General features: G+C 44.8%; 1 protein-coding gene across 1 annotated transcript in view; it reads left to right on the forward strand.

The window, feature by feature from the left end:
• Nucleotides 1-19,738, forward strand: part of LOC311116453 (aryl hydrocarbon receptor nuclear translocator 2-like) — an 86,691-nt gene that overhangs the window by 46,419 nt on the left and 20,534 nt on the right. Inside the window, exons 11-12 of the mRNA XM_084191536.1 lie at nt 8,043-8,117; nt 12,427-12,578. Of these exons, the coding sequence (XP_084047662.1) occupies nt 8,043-8,117; nt 12,427-12,578 (227 nt within the window). The remainder of the gene's footprint in view (nt 1-8,042; nt 8,118-12,426; nt 12,579-19,738) is intronic.

Below are 19,738 nucleotides of genomic sequence, written 5' to 3' on the forward strand. Positions count from 1 at the left end.
CGCTGCGCACTATTGAGGAAGATAATCTTCTTTTCAGACCAGCGTGTGTTTTAATAACAGATCAAGGGGACAGGCTGTACTTAGTGGAGTCCTTGTTTTCACCTGTCCCACCATGTTAGATCAGCAGTGAAAGGGAGGAAGGGTAGTATGCATTTTCACAGAAGCTATAGAAACCCTGGTTCCTAATATTGCCTTATAAGGAGAGATGAACCCTGCTTGATGGCTTGTAATGTAAGACCCCTGTCTGTGTGTTAGTACGTACTTGTGAGTTTACAGACATAAGTTACAGTAGGGCCTTTTTAGATGACAATCCAACTGCAGGTTTTAAAGATGATTTACAAGTGTATACACAGACAACTATCTTTTAAGTTATTTAAAGCTTCAATAACTTAAGATTGAAGTGTTCTCCATTTTCCCAGCATGACTCTTGATAGCTCAGATGTTGGTAAAGACTGTAGGATAGAGTTACAGTGTAAAGAATGTACATATTGTGTTCCGAAGCGCTTGAATTTAGCCTACATCAGAATACAGAGCGACATTTTAAACCTGACAGACTGTCGACTGATCGCTCAATCAATTAATCATTTAGGGTTGCAAAAATTCGAATAACTTTCTCAACATTCCCCGATTTTCCTGGTTATTCCATCCTGATTCCAGGTAATTTCCAACCGGGATTTCAGGAAGATCTGGGAATTTTGGGAAAGTTACCAGATTTCTGCAAACCCTACAACCAATCAATCAAAGACTATCATGGCCTAATCATTATCTTTTGAGTGGTCCTTACATTCCAGCATGTCTTGAGAGCTCTATATGCTGTGTATTTGTATTTGTATTTATTATGGATCCCCATTAGTTCCTGCCAAGGCAGCAGCTACTCTTCCTGGGGTCCAGCAAAATGAAGGCAGTTATACATTTAAAACAACATTACAATACATTCATAACAGATTTCACAGCACACTAAGTGTGTGCCCTCATGCACCTACTCCACTACCACAGATCCACAACACAAAATCCATGTGTACATGTGTGTATAGAGCGTATGTTATCATGTGTGTGTATGCATGTGTCTGTGCCTATGTTTGTGTTGCTGCACAGTCCCCGCTGTTCCATAAGGTGTATTTTTATCTGTTTTTTAAATCTGATTCTACTGCTTGCATCAGTTACCTGATGTGGAATAGAGTTCCATGTAGTCATGGCTCTATGTAGTACTGTGCGCCTCCAATAGTCTGTTCTGGACTTGGGGACAGTGAAGAGACCTCTGGTGGCATGTCTTGTGGGGTATGCATGGGTGTCTGAGCTGTGTGCCAGTCGTTCAAACAGACAGCTCGGTGCTTTCAACATGTCAACACCTCTCACAAACACAAGCAGTGATGAAGTCAATCTCTCCTCCATTTTGAGCCAGGAGAGATTGACATGCATATTATTAATGTTTGCTCACTGTGTACATCCAAGGGCCAGCCGTGCTGCCCTGTTTTGAGCCAATTGCAATTTTCCTAAGTCCCTCTTTGTGGCACCTGGCCACACATCTGAACATTAGTCCAGGTGCGATAAAACTAGAGCCTGTAGGACCTGCCTTGTTGAAAGTGCTGTTAAGAAGGTAGAGCAGCACTTTATTATGGACAGACTTCTCCCCATCTTAGCTACTGTTGTATCAATATGTTTTGACCATGACAGTTTACAATCCAGAGTTACTCCAAGCAGTTTAGTCACCTCAACTTGCTCAATCTCCACATGATTTATTACAAGATTTAATTGAGGTTTGGAGTTTAGTGAATGATATGTTCCAAATACAATGCTTTTAGTTTTAGAAATATTTAGGACTAACTTCTTCCTTGCCACCCACTCTGAAACTAACTGCAACTCTTTGTTAAGTGTTGCAGTCATTTCAGTCGCTGTAGTAGCTGACATGTATAGTGTTGAGTCATCCGCATACATAGACACTCTGGCTTTACTCGAAGCCAGTGGCATGTCATTAGTAAAGATTGAAAAAAGTAATGGGCCTAAACAGCTGCCTTGGGGAATTCCTGATTCTACCTGGATTATGTTGGAGAGGCTTCCATTAAAGAACACCCTCTGTGTTCTGTTAGACAGGTAACTCTGTATCCACAATATAGCAGGTGGAGTAAAGCCATAAAACATATGTTTTTTCAGCAGCAGACTATGATCAATAATATCAAAAGCCGCACTGAAGTCTAACAAAACAGCCCCTACAATCTTTTTATCATCAATTTCTCTCAGCCAATCATCAGTTATTTGTGTAAGTGCTTGTTGAATGTCCTTCTCTATAAGCATGCTGAAAGTTTGTTGTCAATTTGTTTACTGTAAAATAGCATTGTATCTGGTCAAACACCATTTTTTCCAAAAGTTTACTAAGGGTTGGTAACAGGCTAATTGGTCGGCTATTTGAGCCAGTAAAGGGGGCTTTTGCTTCCATCCAAGCCTGGGGGCACACAAATTCTAGTAGCTTACATTGAAAATATGGCAAATAGGAGTGGCAATATCGTCCGCTATTATCCTCAGTAATTTTCCATCCAAGTTGTCAGACCCTGGTGGCTTGTCATTGTTGATAGACAACGATCATTTCTTCACCTCTTCCACACTCACTTTACGGAATTAAAAATTTGAATTCAACGTTTGTCTTTCATAATTTGGTCAGATATACTTGGATGTGTAGTGTCAGCAATTGTTGCTGGCATGTCATGCCTAAGTTTGCTAATCATGCCAATGAAAAAATCATTAAAGTAGTTGGCAATATCAGTTGGTTTTGTGATGAATGAGCCATCTGATTCAATGAATGATGGAGCTGAGTTTGCCTTTTTCCCCTAAATTTCATTTAAGGTGCTCCAAAGCTTTTTACTATCATTCTTTGTGTCATTTATCTTTGTTTCATAGTGTAGTTTCTTCTTTTTATTCAGTTTAGTCACATGATTTCTCAATTTTGCAATATGTTTGCCAATCTGTTGTGCAGCCAGACTTATTTGCCATTCCTTTTGCCTCATCCCTCTCATCCATACAATTTTTCAATTCCTCATCAATCCACAGGGATTTAACAGTTTATTACAGTCATTTTCTTAATGGGTGCATGCTTATTAGTATCCGGAATAAGCAATTTCATAAATGTGTCAAGTGCAGTGTCTGTTTACTCCTCATTACACACCACGGACCAACACATATTCTTTACATCAACAACATAGGAATCACTAAAAAACTTATTGTATGACCTTTTATACACAATATTTGGCCCAGCCTTTGGAACTTTGGTTTTCCTGGATATGGCTACTATATTGTGATCACTACATCCAATGGATTTGGATACTGCTTTCAAACAAATCTCTGCAGCATTAGTAAAGATATGATCAATACATGTTGATGATTTTATTCCTGTACTGTTTGTAACTACCCTGGTAGGTTGACTGATAACCTGAACCAGGTTGCAGGCACTGGTTAGTTTGAAACTTTCTCTTGAGTGGGCAGCCTGATGAAAGCCAGTCAATATTTAAATCACCCAGAAAGTATACCTCTCTATTGATATCACATACATTATCAAGCATTTCACACGTTATCCAGATACTGACTGTTAGCACTTGGTGGTCTATAGCAGCTTCCCACCAGAATGGGCTTTAGGTGAGGCAGATGAACCTGTAGGCTTATTACTTCAACAGTATTTAACATGAGATCCTCTCTAATCTTCACAGGAATGTGGTTCTGAATATAAACAGCAACACCTCCACCATTGGCATTTCTAAATTTTATGTAAATGTTATAACCTTGTATTGCTACCACTGTATCATCAAATGTATTATCTATGTGAGTTTCAGAGATAGTCAGAATATGAATGTAATCTGTTACTAGCAAGTTATTGAATTCATTAACCTTGTTTCTTAAACTACATATGTTAACGTGGGCTATTTTGAGCACTTTTCTTCTGGGATGTTTACTTGTTTTTATTGTTTTACTGGGAAGCTTAGCAGCAGTAGATGTGCTCATGTTCTTAATGTTAGTGCAGGGTGAGCTGCACACAGTGGTCTTCCTCCTCGGGCACACCGGCTCAGTGCTAACAACAGTATAAATCTGGTTCTTAGGCACATGATTACTGCATACAATAGCTGTAGGGTCAGCAGAGGCATTCAGGGCAGTTAGAGGGACATAAATTAGGTTACTTATATTGTGTCTACCGATGCCCCTGGTGTAATGTACATTTGCTGAAGCGTTTTGACAACTCTGCGTCACAATGGTAGGGATTAGCTGAGCTGGGCTTGGGTCATTGTTAAGTCATTGTCTCAACGCAGCCTTATAATGCTGTGAAAGGATCCAGGAACCCAAATGATTTGGGTGGATCCCATCCTTATAAAACGTGTTTTGTTTCCAAAAGGTATCGAAATTGTCAACAAAAGTTACACCCATTGAGCTGCAATAATCACGTAGCCAGTTGTGAAGAGCAAGAATCCTGCTAAAGCATTCAATGCTACGATTCAGAGAGGGCACAGGGCCAGATATGATGGGGTTTCTGTTAGTGTCTAGCAGAGAGTCAATCAGCTCTTTAAAATCCAGTTTCAACTGTTCAGTGCTGCCCTTCATAATGTCATTAAAACCTACATGGACTACGATAGAATCGATTTCCATGTCCTGGCATAGTACTTTCGGGAGCAGCTTAGTAATGTAATTTACTCGAGCTCCGGGATAGGACACTGTTTTTGCACCAGGAACGGTATTGTCTGTGTCCCCCTGGTCATCCATAGTGTTTAATGTTTACATATCTTGCATCACTCATCTCATATGTGTATATACTGCATTCTATTCTATAATATTCTACTGTATCTTAGTCCATGCCGCTCTGTCATTGCTCATCCATATATGTATATATTCTTAATTCCATTCCTTACTTAGATTTGTGTGTAATGGGTATATGTTGTGAAATTGTTATATACAGTGGGGGAAAAAAGTATTTAGTCAGCCACCAATTGTGCTCCCACTTAAAAAGATGAGAGAGGCCTGTAATTTTCATCATAGGTACACGTCAACTATGACAGACAAAATGAGAATTTTTTTCTCCAGAAAATCACATTGTAGGATTTTTTATGAATTTATTTGCAAATTATGGTGGAAAATAAGTATTTGGTCACCTACAAACAAGCAAGTTTTCTGGCTCTCACAGACCTGTAACTTCTTCTTTAAGAGGCTCCTCTGTCCTCCACTCGTTACCTGTATTAATGGCACCTGTTTGAACTTGTTATCAGTATAAAAGACACCTGTCCACAACCTCAAACAGTCACACTCCAAACTCCACTATGGCCAAGACCAAAGAGCTGTCAAAGGACACCAGAAACAAAATTGTAGACCTGCACCAGGCTGGGAAGACTGAATCTGCAATAGGTAAGCAGCTTGGTTTGAAGAAATCAACTGTGGGAGCAATTATTAGGAAATGGAAGACATACAAGACCACTGATAATCTCCCTCGATCTGGGGCTCCACGCAAGATCTCACCCCGTGGGGTCAAAATAATCACAAGAACGGTGAGCAAAAATCCCAGAACCACACGGGGGGACCTAGTGAATGACCTGCAGAGAGCTGGGACCACAGTAACAAAGCCTACCATCAGTAACACACTACGCCGCCAGGGACTCAAATCCTGCAGTGCCAGACGTGTCCCCCTGCTTAAGCCAGTACATGTCCAGGCCCGTCTGAAGTTTGCTAGAGTGCATTTGGATGATCCAGAAGAGGATTGGGAGAATGTCATATGGTCAGATGAAACCAAAATAGAACTTTTTGGTAAAAACTCAACTCGTCGTGTTTGGAGGACAAAGAATGCTGAGTTGCATCCAAAGAACACCATACCTACTGTGAAGCATGGGGGTGGAAACATCATGCTTTGGGGCTGTTTTTCTGCAAAGGGACCAGGACGACTGATCCGTGTAAAGGAAAGAATGAATGGGGCCATGTATCGTAAGATTTTGAGTGAAAACCTCCTTCCATCAGCAAGGGCATTGAAGATGAAACGTGGCTGGGTCTTTCAGCATGACAATGATCCCAAACACACCGCCCGGGCAACGAAGGAGTGGCTTCGTAAGAAGCATTTCAAGGTCCTGGAGTGGCCTAGCCAGTCTCCAGATCTCAACCCCATAGAAAATCTTTGGAGGGAGTTGAAAGTCTGTGTTGCCCAGCGACAGCCCCAAAACATCACTGCTCTAGAGGAGATCTGCATGGAGGAATGGGCCAAAATACCAGCAACAGTGTGTGAAAACCTTGTGAAGACTTACAGAAAACGTTTGACCTGTGTCATTGCCAACAAAGGGTATATAACAAAGTATTGAGAAACTTTTGTTATTGACCAAATACTTATTTTCCACCATAATTTGCAAATAAATTCATTAAAAATCCTACAATGTGATTTTCTGGATTTTTTTTCCTCATTTTGTCTGTCATAGTTGACGTGTACCTATGATGAAAATTACAGGCCTCTCTCATCTTTTTAAGTGGGAGAACTTGCACAATTGGTGGCTAACTAAATACATTTTTTCCCCACTGTATTACTGCACTGTCTGAGCTAGAAGCACAAGCATTTCGCTACACCCGCAAACCTGTGTATGTGACAAATAACATTTGATTTGATTTGTTTAGTTGTTGGCTCTGGACCGGCGGGAAAGTTTAGGACGTGCATACCACGCACACAATCACACACAGACACAGACCCTTCGTGAAATACACTCCATTCTCATAGCGTTGAAAAGATAATTCCTGATTGGTAGGAAGGCTCTGGATCAAAGTGGTATGCAGTTGGAATTCCTTTGGTCAAATAGCACTCTCTCCCAATCTACCCCTCTCCTTTCAACGCCATTCACACTACAGAAACAGATTAGCGAAATTGGGCCGATTCCTGACGTAAAGTCGCTTTATTAGGATGAGAAAGTATGATCGCTTGTCAGGGTGGGAGTTTCTTTTGTAATTTAATTTCCCTTGTTAATGTATAATGATGTATGATCGTCTACAGCGCAGATGGTGTGTGTATGTAGGATGTTTGTATAAAGGAGACAGTTTGCTTCCCAAATGGCACCCTATTCCCTACATCATGCACTACTTCTGACCAGAGCCCTGTGGGGTAGTGTAGAGCCCTGTGGGGTAGTGTAGAGCCCTGTGGGGTAGTGTAGAGCCCTGTGGGGTAGTGTAGATCCCAGTGGGGTAGTGTAGATCCCAGTGGGGTAGTGTAGAGCCCTGTGGGGTAGTGTAGAGCCCTGTGGGGTAGTGTAGAGCCCTGTGGGGTAGTGTAGAGCCCAGTGGGGTAGTGTAGAGCCCAGTGGGGTAGTGTAGAGCCCTGTGGGGTAGTGTAGAGCCCTGTGGGGTAGTGTAGAGCCCTGTGGGGTAGTGTAGAGCCCCGTGTGCCCTGGTCCAAGGTAGTGCAGTGATAGGCAAAGGATGCCATTTGGGAAGCACAGCTGTTGTTGGGGTTTTTTCATGACAGAAATAATTATTTAAAGATGTATCACTGGCTTGATCTCAATTCCTCTGCCCTCAATTTCTCGTATCCTCTCCTCAGCTCCTTCTCAACCGTATTGGAGGAGAAGGTCCAAGGTGGCTACCCTTAGACCTTCTTCTCCAATGAGAAAGAGCCGGGGAGAACGGATGCAAGGAATGGAAGACAGATTAATTCAGTAAAGGCCAGTGACTCAAGTCCAAGGGTCTGAATGATGTATGACCTGTATGGCCTGTTTTCCTAACCCAGGCAGAGGAAGCCTAGTACTGGACTAAAAGGCATTGTCAAGAAATAATCTACATTGAAAATGCTTTTTTGTCCAGTAATTGGACAAAGTTTAATTGTGGATCCCAAAGAAAGTATTTGAATTGTGTATTTGTTATTGTGTGTAATTATGTTTTTATAGTGTGAAATGGTGTGTATGGAGTGATATTAATGCCAACATATATTTTATCTGAATTTAAACATTTTTTATTAAATTAAAACATGAACTTGTATTTCATGATTTGAAATTGACCTGAAGTGTGTAGGTTTATGAATTTGTGTGTATTTATTGTGTCGTCATCTTGTGTAGGATCTGCTGGGGAAAGACATCCTGGAGTTCTGCCACCCAGAGGACCAGAGTCACCTGAGAGAGAGCTTTCAACAGGTACGGTGAGAAGGAGAGGGAGGGAGGAAGGGAGGGAGGGAAGAGGAGAGGGAGGGTGGAGGAGACCGGGATGAGGAAGAGTTCTGTCACTCAGAGGACCACAGAGAGACCACTTGAGAGATCTTTCAACAGGTACTACACCACCAGAGGGGGAGGGTGAGAGCAGGAGAGGGGGAGGAGGAGAGGAGAGGGGGAGGAGGAGAGGGTTGAGGAGAGTGGGATGAGGAAGAGTTCTGTCACTCAGAGGACCACAGAGAGACCACTTGAGAGATCTTTCAACATGTACTACACCACTGGGGAGGGGGGGGGGAGGAGGAGAGGAGAGGGGGAGCAGGTGGGGAGGAGGTGAGGAGAGGGGGAGGAGGTGAGGAGAGGAGAGGGGGAGCAGATGAGGAGAGGGGGAGGAGGAGAGGAGAGGGGGAGCAGATGAGGAGGAGAGGGGGAGGAGGAAAGGGGGAGCAGAAGAGGAGAGGTGGATCAGGCAAAAAGAGGGAGCAGAAGGGGAGGAGGAGATGGAGGGAGGGAGGAGGAGGAGAGGGGAAGGGGGGAGGAGGAGAGGGGGATCAGGTGTGGAGAGGGGGAGGAGGAGAGGAGAGGGGGAGTAGGTGTATGGGGACCAGTACGAAAAAAGTATGAAAATGTATGAGCTCACTACTGTAAGTCGCTCTGGATAAGAGCGTCTGCTAAATGACAAAAATGTAAATAAATTTTTCCTTTGTGAAAAATTAAGAATTCTTTGTTAACGCGACCCCTACTTTTAACTTGCTAGTTATCTAAGTAAGTGGCTGAATTAATAAGGAGATGGGGCATCATAATGTTGAATTACAACAGAGGTTTAATTACTCTGTCTGGCAGTAAAACTTTCGTCTTCCTGTCACACGCCAGTGGTTCCACTCAGGTCCTCTCCTGACCCTGTCACCCCGAGGTGAAAAGGGAGGCGCTCTTTAATTAGACACCAGTAGCCCGTCATTATGGTCGAATGAGACTGAGTACAACGAACAGCCCATTAGAACAGACAGCCCATCCAAAGTCATGGGTTGCGTCCCAAATGGCACCCTATTCCCTTTAAGGTGCACTACTTTTGACCAGGGCCCACAGGGAAAACCTGGGAATTTCGGGAAAGTTACTGGAATTTTGCAACCCTAGGCTCACCTGGAAATTAAACTAGCAGAAACATGCTCTTGCTCAGGGGTGAGTTTCCCCCAAACCATCAAGGTCATCTTTAGCATTGAGACCATCGTTCATCCATTGCCTACCAATGTACTTAATAAGATCTTCATTATTTTGGGGAACTCACCCCAGGTCGTGATTCTAAAAGACACTAAATAACCTACCTGGTGAATTAAAGGTCATAAATCCAGTGCCTCCATCTGCCTAGCCTGAAGACTGGAGCCATGCCAAGGACTGGCAGACAGGCTAATACTATTGGCCAATCTGTAATGGTTTAAGATGTGCTCTGTCAGCAGCAGCTGACAGGAACACACTGCAGGGTCCTTTTTAGAAGGGTGAAAAGTTCACAACGTTGCAGATAGAAATGTAAGGAATAGAGCGAACCCTATTGCCTAACCCTAATAAACTGGACTGACGGATCTGTTCTACATGAAACATTTATATCTGAGCACCCAGGTGTGTGTCCTCTGCGTTGCGGTTCAGTGTCTCTGCCAGGGGAGCACCGTGTACTGAATGCCAGCAATGAGGTGAAAGGTGAAATGTTGAGGAATGTTTTGTTAGGGCAATATTATTTTACATGTTTTACTCCCTGATACTCCCTAATACACTCCTCTCTGGCAGAGGTTTCCTTCCATGGAACAGAACCCCACACACACACATACCTTTCTGACAGGCACACACAGACAAAATGTCTAAGACACACACTCCTTACCCTCTGACACACACTCAGATTCTCTTATCATCTGGCAGAGAGCTCATGTCCACCTGTCTGTCCCAGATATCTCCTGATATGAGCAGCATAGAGACCTCAGCGCTATCACCCAGAGCGAACTGCCAAGCCCTGTCAGCACACACACACACACACACACACACACACACACACACACACACACACACACACACACATACATACTGCCTGCAGCTCCACAGACAGACAGACAGAGAGAGAGAGAGAGAGACAAGTAGAGAGACAGACATACAGACAGGTAGAAAGACACAAACAGACAGACAGACAGACAGACAGGTAGAAAGACACAGACAGAGAGACAGACAGAGAGACAGACAGAGAGACAGACAGAGAGACAGACAGAGAGACAGACAGACAGACAGACAGACAGACAGACAGACAGACAGACAGACAGACAGACAGACAGACAGACAGACAGACAGACAAACAGGTAGAAAGGCACAGACAGGTAGGTAGAAAGACAGACAGACAGACAGACAGACAGGTAGAGAGACAGACAGACTCTGGTACCTTTATTCAGGTATTGGCAGACCAATAGCTTTGGCTCTCAGCTGTGAGTGTCAGCTTTGATTGGTTTGTATGCGATTGACTTTTGTGCAACACACAGTTTGTTTTCGTGGCAGAAAATCATTTTTTGTATTCCCATTTTTTGTATTCCCATTTTTTGTATTCCCATTTTTTGTATTCCCAGCCTACTGACAGTTTAACATCTTCAGAGGCAGGTAATGACAACACACACAGTCACACAGGCACACGTAGCATGTAGGAACCACTCCAGATCAAGGTAATGAAAGATTGAGAGATAGAGATGAGGGGTGTAAGTATTTTTCACTCAAACGCACTTCATTCTCTTGCACACCCTCTCGCTCTTTCTTTCTTTCCCTCGCTCGCTCGTTCTTTCTCTCGCTCTCTTTCTCTCTCTCTCCCCCCTCTCTCCCCCCTCTCTCTCTCCCCCCTCTCTCCCCCCTCTCTCTTTCTCTCCCTTCCCCTCACCTCCTCTCTACCTCCTGTCTCTTTCTATGTAGTTGCCACTGTCAGCCCAGCCTCAGTCGCTGACAGTAGAGTAGAAGTATTGGGATAATTGGTGGTCCGTCTTAACAGTTGTGTCCCAGATGACACCCTATTCCCTTTATAGCGCACTACGTGCTCTGGTCTGAAGTAGGACATTATGTAGGGAATATAGTGCCATTTGGGGCACACCCTCTATGCTGTAGCCCCATCCTGCCCTGGCCTTTCACTTCTCTCATACAGATAATCATGAAGACACGAACACACACACGCACAAACACTGAGATCCCTAACAAGCACGGACACACACACCTTCCAGTGTCTCTTTTGAGCCCCTATACATACTGCACTAGTTTAGGTCATTAGCCCCGGGCCTCGGACAACATTAGTGCAGTACATAGGGAATAGTGTGCCTTTTGAGATTTGCTGCCAAGCACAAAGGACTGCTCCACTATCTCTTCCTGTTACTGAGGTCACAGGTCATACATTCTGACCAATAGGATGCTCAATCCTCCCTAGTCCATGTTTAAGCAATGAGATATGTGCTGAATAAAAGGTGCGGTCGAAACGTGTCTAATCCACATTTGCTCAAGTAAATAAGGAAATCGTGCCTTTTTCTCAAAATAAGATTAAACTTCTGGCCTTCTCCCGCTCTCGTTTAGCTGGTGGTGCCCGCTGTGTGAAAGGAAAAACACTCTTCCATGTCTCTGAGATTGTCCACAGAGCTTTCATTACGAATGCCCATTTCAGAAGCCCATTTCAGATCCCCTATTTGAAAGGCATTTAGATGCAAAGCAGTACGTCCATTAACCAGATTGACAGGTGAGGTTCACTGGTATGCATATGGAGGGCATATTCAGAGAAAGAGGTGTGTCAAGTGTGTGTGTGTGTGTGTCAGTGTGTGTGTGCGGAGAGGTATGCTAGGAGAGGTATGGGGAGATTAGACTGGGTGGAACCGAAAACCTAAAATCTTCTGAAGTCCACCTGATTTCCACGCTCCCCACCCAAGATGGCGAAACTCTCTGAGGAAGACGTCAGCTTGACAGCAACGTCAGTCACCTGTTCTCATCCTGACAATGGATTAAAGCTGACCTTTTTTGTTGAGTACTCCAACTCCTTTCTTCCTCGAATTAGTCCTTTTTTTATTTGTAAGCCCTTTAGATGGAGGAATATTTCCCTCTCGCTCTCTCTCTCCCTTAGCAATATGTGCTGTTTTGAATGTGCTGATTTCAGCATTTGTATGTTGAACACCCCCCCCCCCCCCGCCCCCCCCCCCCACCACCACCACCACACACGCAAGGTTCCCCTCCCTCCATTCTAGGTGGTCAGGTTGTCTGTGATGTGTCTTATCTAACCTTCTCTCTCTCTCTCCCCCCCATCTAGGTGGTAAAGTTGAAGGGCCAGGTGTTGTCGGTGATGTACAGGTTCCGTATGAAGAACAGAGAGTGGATGTTAATCCGCACCAGCTCCTTCACCTTCCAGAACCCCTACTCCGACGAGATCGAGTACATCATCTGCACCAACACCAACGTCAAGTAGGTGGACACATACACACACACACACAGACCGACGCACGCACACACACAAGGACCGACACACACACAGACATATTTACTTACACAGACACAGAGACATATACACACACAGAGATAGACACTGAGTAATAAACACACACACGCCACATGTGTGTGGAAATTGTTGACACATGTTTCACGTCCTGGGACAAAAATAGACCAGTGGAATGTTCTAGAACAGGGTTTCCCAAAATCGGCCCTGGCCCCGGGTGCACATTTTGGTTTTTGCCTTACCACTACACAGCTGATTCAAATAATCAAAGCTTGATGAGTTGGTTATTTGAATCAGCTGTGTAGTGGTAAGGCAAAAAACAAAACGGCTGGGGGGCAGGACAGAGTTTGGGAAACCCTGTTCCACACTGTCAGCCTTTAGTCCGACTTTCGATCTCTCACACGCACAATACTGTACACTCGCTGGACATCACCAATAGACTTCTTGGTCCAATTCATTAATTGTTTTGTAGTGCAGGAAATTAAATGGCTATGCAATATGTATCCGGGAAAGATCTCTTCTTTTGAATGTGATTCTAGCATGTCCAAAGGAAATCCATAATATGCCTTTAGCCATCAACCCAAAAGGACTAGAGTGACCAGTCATAATAGGCACCTTTTTACACTGCTGTATTGAACGACTGCTGGTGAGACAGTTACATGTTCTGTAGAGGCCCAGTTATCCCCTCTAGCTGTAGAGGCCCAGTTATCCCCTCTAGCTGTAGAGGCCCAGTTATCCCCTCTAGCTGTAGCAGGCCCAGTTATCCCCTCTAGCTGTAGCAGGCCCAGTTATCCCCTCTAGCTGTAGAGGCCCAGTTATCCCCTCTAGCTGTAGAGGCCCAGTTATCCCCTCTAGCTGTAGCAGGCCCAGTTATCCCCTCTAGCTGTAGCAGGCCCAGTTATCCCCTCTAGCTGTAGCAGGCCCAGTTATCCCCTCTAGCTGTAGCAGGCCCAGTTATTCCCTCTAGCTGTAGCAGGCCCAGTTATCCCCTCTAACTGTAGCAGATACTGTATTGTTGAGTGTGTGTGAGTTTGTGCATGTTTTTGTGTGTATGTGTACTCCTGAGCGTTTGTGTTTACGTACTGTTAACGTGCGCGGGGCTGCTTACCTGCGCGTTTCAGCTGCACTACCAGGTCCTGGTCAGTAGGGGGCGGTGGCGTCACTGTTGATTTTGTCACTGTGCCTAAATAGAGGCCAGAGAGGAAAAGGAAAGACCTTTTAGAGTGGGTGAAGAATCAGAGAATGGGTGCAACCCTCATACCCCAGGACCATCAACATTGACTTTCCACTTTATGAATGATCCTGACGCTTCCAACACTAACATCCCACTCACACTCCGGAGAACTGGGGAACACTCCGGAAACACTGGAAGAGTTCCCTTATTCCGTTTGTTTTAGATTGCTAGATTGTGATTGTTTTGCCTCCACCCGTTTGTGTGTTTGTGTGTGTCTCTGTGTGTGTGTCTCTGTCTGTGTGTGTGTGTCTGTGTGGAAACATGGTCTGAAACATCATTTTCTCAATTTCCTCAGACATTATAATGAGTTAAGGAAGGCAGTAACATAATGTTTCTGTCTGGAGATCAGATTAGCGGAGTAAACATTCCATTGTGTGTGTCTGTGTGTGTGGGTACGCATATGTATGTGTGTGTGTGTGTGCGCTCCATTGTGTGCCAGTGTTCTCTCTAGCTGAGGTGAGAGCCAGGGAAGTGGAAACCTGGCTGGCTACAGACTGTGTACTTGATTTATAGGCTCCATAAAATATCTAATCTTATTCATCAACCCTATACAACAGTTGTGAAGCTCAGCATCTGACCACCGGGGTACCTGAGCAAGTCTCACCCAGCGACACCACACACACACACACACACACACACACACACACACACACACACAGGGTTATGAGACAGACCATCTGGTCGTTGATATAGCTGAGTGTTACCCTGCAGTAAATTTGCTGTCCATGAGAGACACCACTCTGTTTCTTCTGTCTTCTCTCTGGTGGGCACTAGTTCACTTCCCCTCCAAGATTTAGGAGTGTTTGATGTAGAGCGACTGCCATATTTCTTACACCAATCCAAGGATACTTCCCAAATGGCACCCTATCCTATGGGCCCTGGTCAAAACCACTGCACTATGGAGGGAGTAGGATGCCATTTGGGATGCAGTCCAATGCGTTCAAATTCTTGAGGGGGAGTGAATGAATGCACACTTCATATAATAGGGAAAGAATATAGGGATCTGGACAATGTCTTTACTCTCCTGGGTTATATTCCCCTCTCATAGTGGATATCTCTTCACAAACTATAGGTTACACACACTCAATCATTTCTGGAAAACTAGCTGGGCATATATCTATGCATACAGCCCATGTATAGCCAGCCCATGTATAGCCAGCCCATGTATAGCCAGCCCATGTATAGCCAGCCCATGTATAGGCAGCCCATGTATAGCCAGCCCATGTATAGACAGCCAACAAAACACACACACTCAGTGTAGGCCATATTTCATTACCGTGGTAGCTACTACTACTGGACCAAGTAAATAAAGTAAGATGTAGTTGTGGGGGAAGCCAGTGGGAAAAACCCTGTTGTTTCAGAGCCGGTTGCAGTACACACGCTGTGGACCTTGGACAATGAAAATACCAGACCATGCATGGTGAATCTGCATCTACACTATATATGCAAAAGTATGTGGACACCCCTTCAAATTAGTAGATTCGGCTATTTCAGCCACACCCGTTGCTGACAGGTGTATACAATTGAGCACACAGCCATGCAATCTCCATAGACAGACATTGGCAGTAGAATGGCCTTACTGAAGAGCTCAGTGACTTTCAACGTGGCACCGTCATAGGATGCCACCTTTCCAACCAGTCAGTTCATACAATTTCTGCCCTGCTAGAGCTGGCCTGGTCAACTGAGTGCTGTTATTGTGAAGGGCAAAAATCTAGGAGCAACAATGACTCAGCTGCAAAGTGGTAGGCCACACGAGTCCACAGAACAGGACCGCTGAGTGCTGAAGCACGTAGCGTTTAAAAATCGTCTGTCCACGGTTGCAACACTCACTACCGAGTTCCAAAGTGCCTCTGGAAGCAACGTCAGCACCAGAACTGTTGGTCGGGAACACTGTGGAGCAGTGGAAACACAATCACCATTCCCCGTCTGGCAGTCTGATGGACCAATCTGGGTTTGCCAGGAGAACGCATAGTGCCTATTAGATACAGTGAAGGGAAATCTTAACGCTACAGCTTACAATTACTGTGCTTCCAACTTTGTGGCAACAGTTTGGGGAAGGCCCTTTCCTGTTTCAGCATGACAATGCCCCCGTGCACAAAGCAAGGTCCATACAGAAATGGTTTGTCAAGATCAGTGTGGAAGAACTTGACTGGCCTGCACAGAGCCCTGACCTCAACCCCATTGAACACCTTTTTGGATGAATTGGAACGCAAACTGCGAGTCAGGCCTAATCACCCAACATCAGTGCACGACCTCACTAATGCTCTAGTGGCTGAATGGAAGCAAGTCCCCGCAGCAATGTTCCAACATTTAGTGGAAAGCCTTCCCAGAAGAGTGGAGTTATAGCAGCAAAGGGGAGACCAACTCTATATTAATGCCCATGATTTTGGAATGAGATGTTCAGGTGTCCACATACTTTTGGTCATGCAGTGTATCTGGATTAAAGGGAATGGCAACATTGTAATGGAGATTGTGTGTGTATTCTAACAACTCGAATAGTATTTTAGCAGCTGCATGGTAATGTGGTCAATGTTCCAACTTGCTTCCTGAGTCTCGTTTAGCCTGCAGGACTGTACAAGGAGATGACTGTGGAACAATGACACACCTGACACACTGCCCCATCTGTGTGCCTCAGTTGACGGGCAAGCCAAACAGAGAGTAATGTTGGCTGGCTCTAGGTTTGAACCATAAACTGAGATATTAAAGAGGCTAGCCTCCACTTCTGGCCCTGTTTCTGGAACTGTTTCTGTTTAGGAAGCAATCTGTGGAGGGCTTTTGTGTGTGCGTGCGTGCATTGGCATTGTTACCATGGCTACAAGCCTCAGGCTGCCCACTTGCACCCTTGCTACATCCCATCAGCCACTGCTGTGTGACCTGGCTGCTTCCCTCAGAACCCCACTATCAGGCCAGCTCTGAATGTGTGGGCAGAGACAACACACACCATAGCAGCCAAGTCACCAATGAAGCCATTCCCCATCCGCTGTTTATTACTGCTGGAGTTTACCCAGGGGCACCAGAGCAGAACAACAACAAATTATAAACCTTAGCAACTCCATCTGCGTCTCACACACACACACACACTTTCAAGCATACACACACACGCATGTACAAGTGCACACGTACACACATGTACACACACTTACAAACACACACAAACATCAGACACACACACTCTGAACCGGTTACATTTTCATAATAATGTTTCTTCCCGACCGTGTGATGCTGAGTGCATTAGAGGTAGTTAAACAGGAGAGTTGTGTAACTGGTGGAAACTTGGAGTCGGCTTGGCTGGACGTATTTTTGCACATTCTTCAGAAGTTCAAATATCCTCTGGAGTTTTCCTGGCCAAGTGTTATCCATCTTTGTCCTCTCTCAGTCCAGGTGACCCCTCTGTGCTCCCCCCTCCTCCCCCCTACATCTCTACCTCCTTTTTTCCTCTACTCCTCCCTCTCTCTATCTCTCTCTCACTCACAAGTGTCTCTTTGAGAGGACCACTAAGCAGCACTTGACATAATGGGGTTTTAGAGTAGTTTGTTTTCCTTAACGGAAGCTCTTTATTCCTAGTGACAGGTGTTTTTGATCTGGACACAAACACATGGGTAGACACACACACTGGCATACAGTATACACATACACACACTGGCGCTCTGGCCATAATATATTCTAGTTACTCCCATTAGGTCTCTTGTCAGACGCTAGGCTCTTATAGGCTGTGGCGGCCAGGGTCACTAAGTTCAGCACAGCACCAGTCTATGTACACTGCCAGGGGATGCTTTCATGTTGTTAACACACGTGTTTCCATCTCTCGCTCTCTCTCTCTTGCTCGCTCTCTTTGACATTCAGGAATTTATTTGAGGCAGGGAAAGAGGAAGGTTGTGATGTACTTGGAGAGAGAGAAAGCAAAAAGAGACAGAGAGATGAGCTGTCAAATTCCTGAGGTCTGTCTGTCTCGGTCTGTCTCAAACCCAACTGGTCCTCTGTAGTCTAGTGGCCTCCTCATCTCCTCTCCTCATCGCATCTCCTCAGAGAGAGAGAGAGTGCTGCCTACTTCTCATGGCAGAAGAAGAAAAACAGTTTACCCAGAAAGAAAGAAACAGGAAATGTCAGGGTTGGATGCTCCAGAAAAGAACTTAGCAGGAAATCACTCCAAGGCTTTTGAAATTAAGGGCCTGAATTAGATTGTGCTGCTGTGGTGCAATTTTCCAACAACAAATGGATTCGAGGCACAAGAGTGTGTGTTTGTGTAAAGTTAATCTGCCTGTTTGTGTGTGAGAAATAAAGTCATTCTGTTGCCAGCTTACTAATGGTGCGTAAGAGCTGACCGGAGACATTCTGTCCAGAAATGGTTTTGAGTTAAGAACATCTTATTGCCACCACATTGACTATTCTAAATATTTGTTTGCGTGCAGGTGTTGCTCTTCTCGTTTAGCCATTCACAATATACTGACTCTGCAACAATGAATGTGTCCCAGATGGCACCTTAAGAGTGCACTACTTTTGACCAGGGACCATAGGGCACTATAAAGGGAATAGGGTACCATTTGGGACACAGCTGATGTTGTTCATAACATAACCATTCCCCTACGCTAAAAAAAAGGCTTGTTTTTGAGAGTACCGAATTAGAATCTGTTGTTTTCCAGTGTACAGGGGGGAGGGAGGGAGAGAGAGAGAGAGAGAGAGAGAGAGAGAGAGAGAGAAGAAAAAAACACCTACAGCACAGATGTACAGACCAGCTTGTAGTCTGTATTTAATAGTACACAATGCACCCTTACAGTGAGGGAAAAAAGTATATGATCCCCTGCTGATTTTGTACGTTTGCCCACTGACAAAGACATGATCAGTCTAAAATTTTTATGGGAGGTTTATTTGAACAGTGAGAGACAGAATAACAACAAAAAAATCCAGAAAAACGCATGTCAAAAATGTTATAAATTGATTTGCATTTTAATGAGAGAAATAAGTATTTGACCCCTTTGCAAAACATAACTTAGTACTTGGTGGCAAAACCCTTGTTGGCAATCACAGAGGTCAGACGTTTCTTGTAGTTGGCCACCAGGTTTGCACACATCTCAGGAGGGATTTTGTCCCACTCCTCTTTGCAGATCTTCTCCAAGTCATTAAGGTTTCGAGCCTGACGTTTGGCAACTCGAACCTTCAGCTCCCTCCACAGATTTTCTATGGGATTAAGGTCTGGAGACTGGCTAGGGCACTCCAGGACCTTAATGTGCTTCTTCTTGAGCCACTCCTTTGTTGCCTTGGCCGTGTGTTTTGGGTCATTGTCATGCTGGAATACCCATCCACGACCCATTTTCAATGCCCTGGCTGAGGGAAGGAGGTTCTCACCCAAGATTTGACGGTACATGGCCCCGTCCATCGTCCCTTTGATGCGGTGAAGTTGTCCTGGCCCCTTAGCAGAAAAACACCCCCAAAGCACAATGTTTCCACCTCCATGTTTGACGGTGGGGATGGTGTTCTTGGGGTCATAGGCAGCATTCCTCCTCCTCCAAACACGGCGAGTTGAGTTGATGCCAAAGAGCTCGATTTTGGTCTCATCTGACCACAACACTTTCACCCAGTTCTCCTCTGAATCATTCAGATGTTCATTGGCAAACTTCAGACGGGCATGTTTAATGTGCTTTCTTGAGCAGGGGGACCTTGCGGGCGCTGCAGGATTTCAGTCCTTCACGGCGTGGTGTGTTACCAATTGTTTTCTTGGTGACTATGGTCCCAGCTGCCTTGAGATCATTGACAAGATCCTCCCGTGTAGTTCTGGGCTGATTCCTCACCATTCTCATGATCATTGCAACTCCACGAGGTGAGATCTTGCATGGAGCCCCAGGCCGAGGGAGATTGACAGTTATTTTGTGTTTCTTCAATTTACGAATAATCGCACCA

Source organism: Coregonus lavaretus (assembly GCF_964263955.1).
Source record: "Coregonus lavaretus genome assembly, contig: HAP1_SCAFFOLD_1264, whole genome shotgun sequence".
NCBI classification, from domain to species: domain Eukaryota; kingdom Metazoa; phylum Chordata; class Actinopteri; order Salmoniformes; family Salmonidae; genus Coregonus; species Coregonus lavaretus.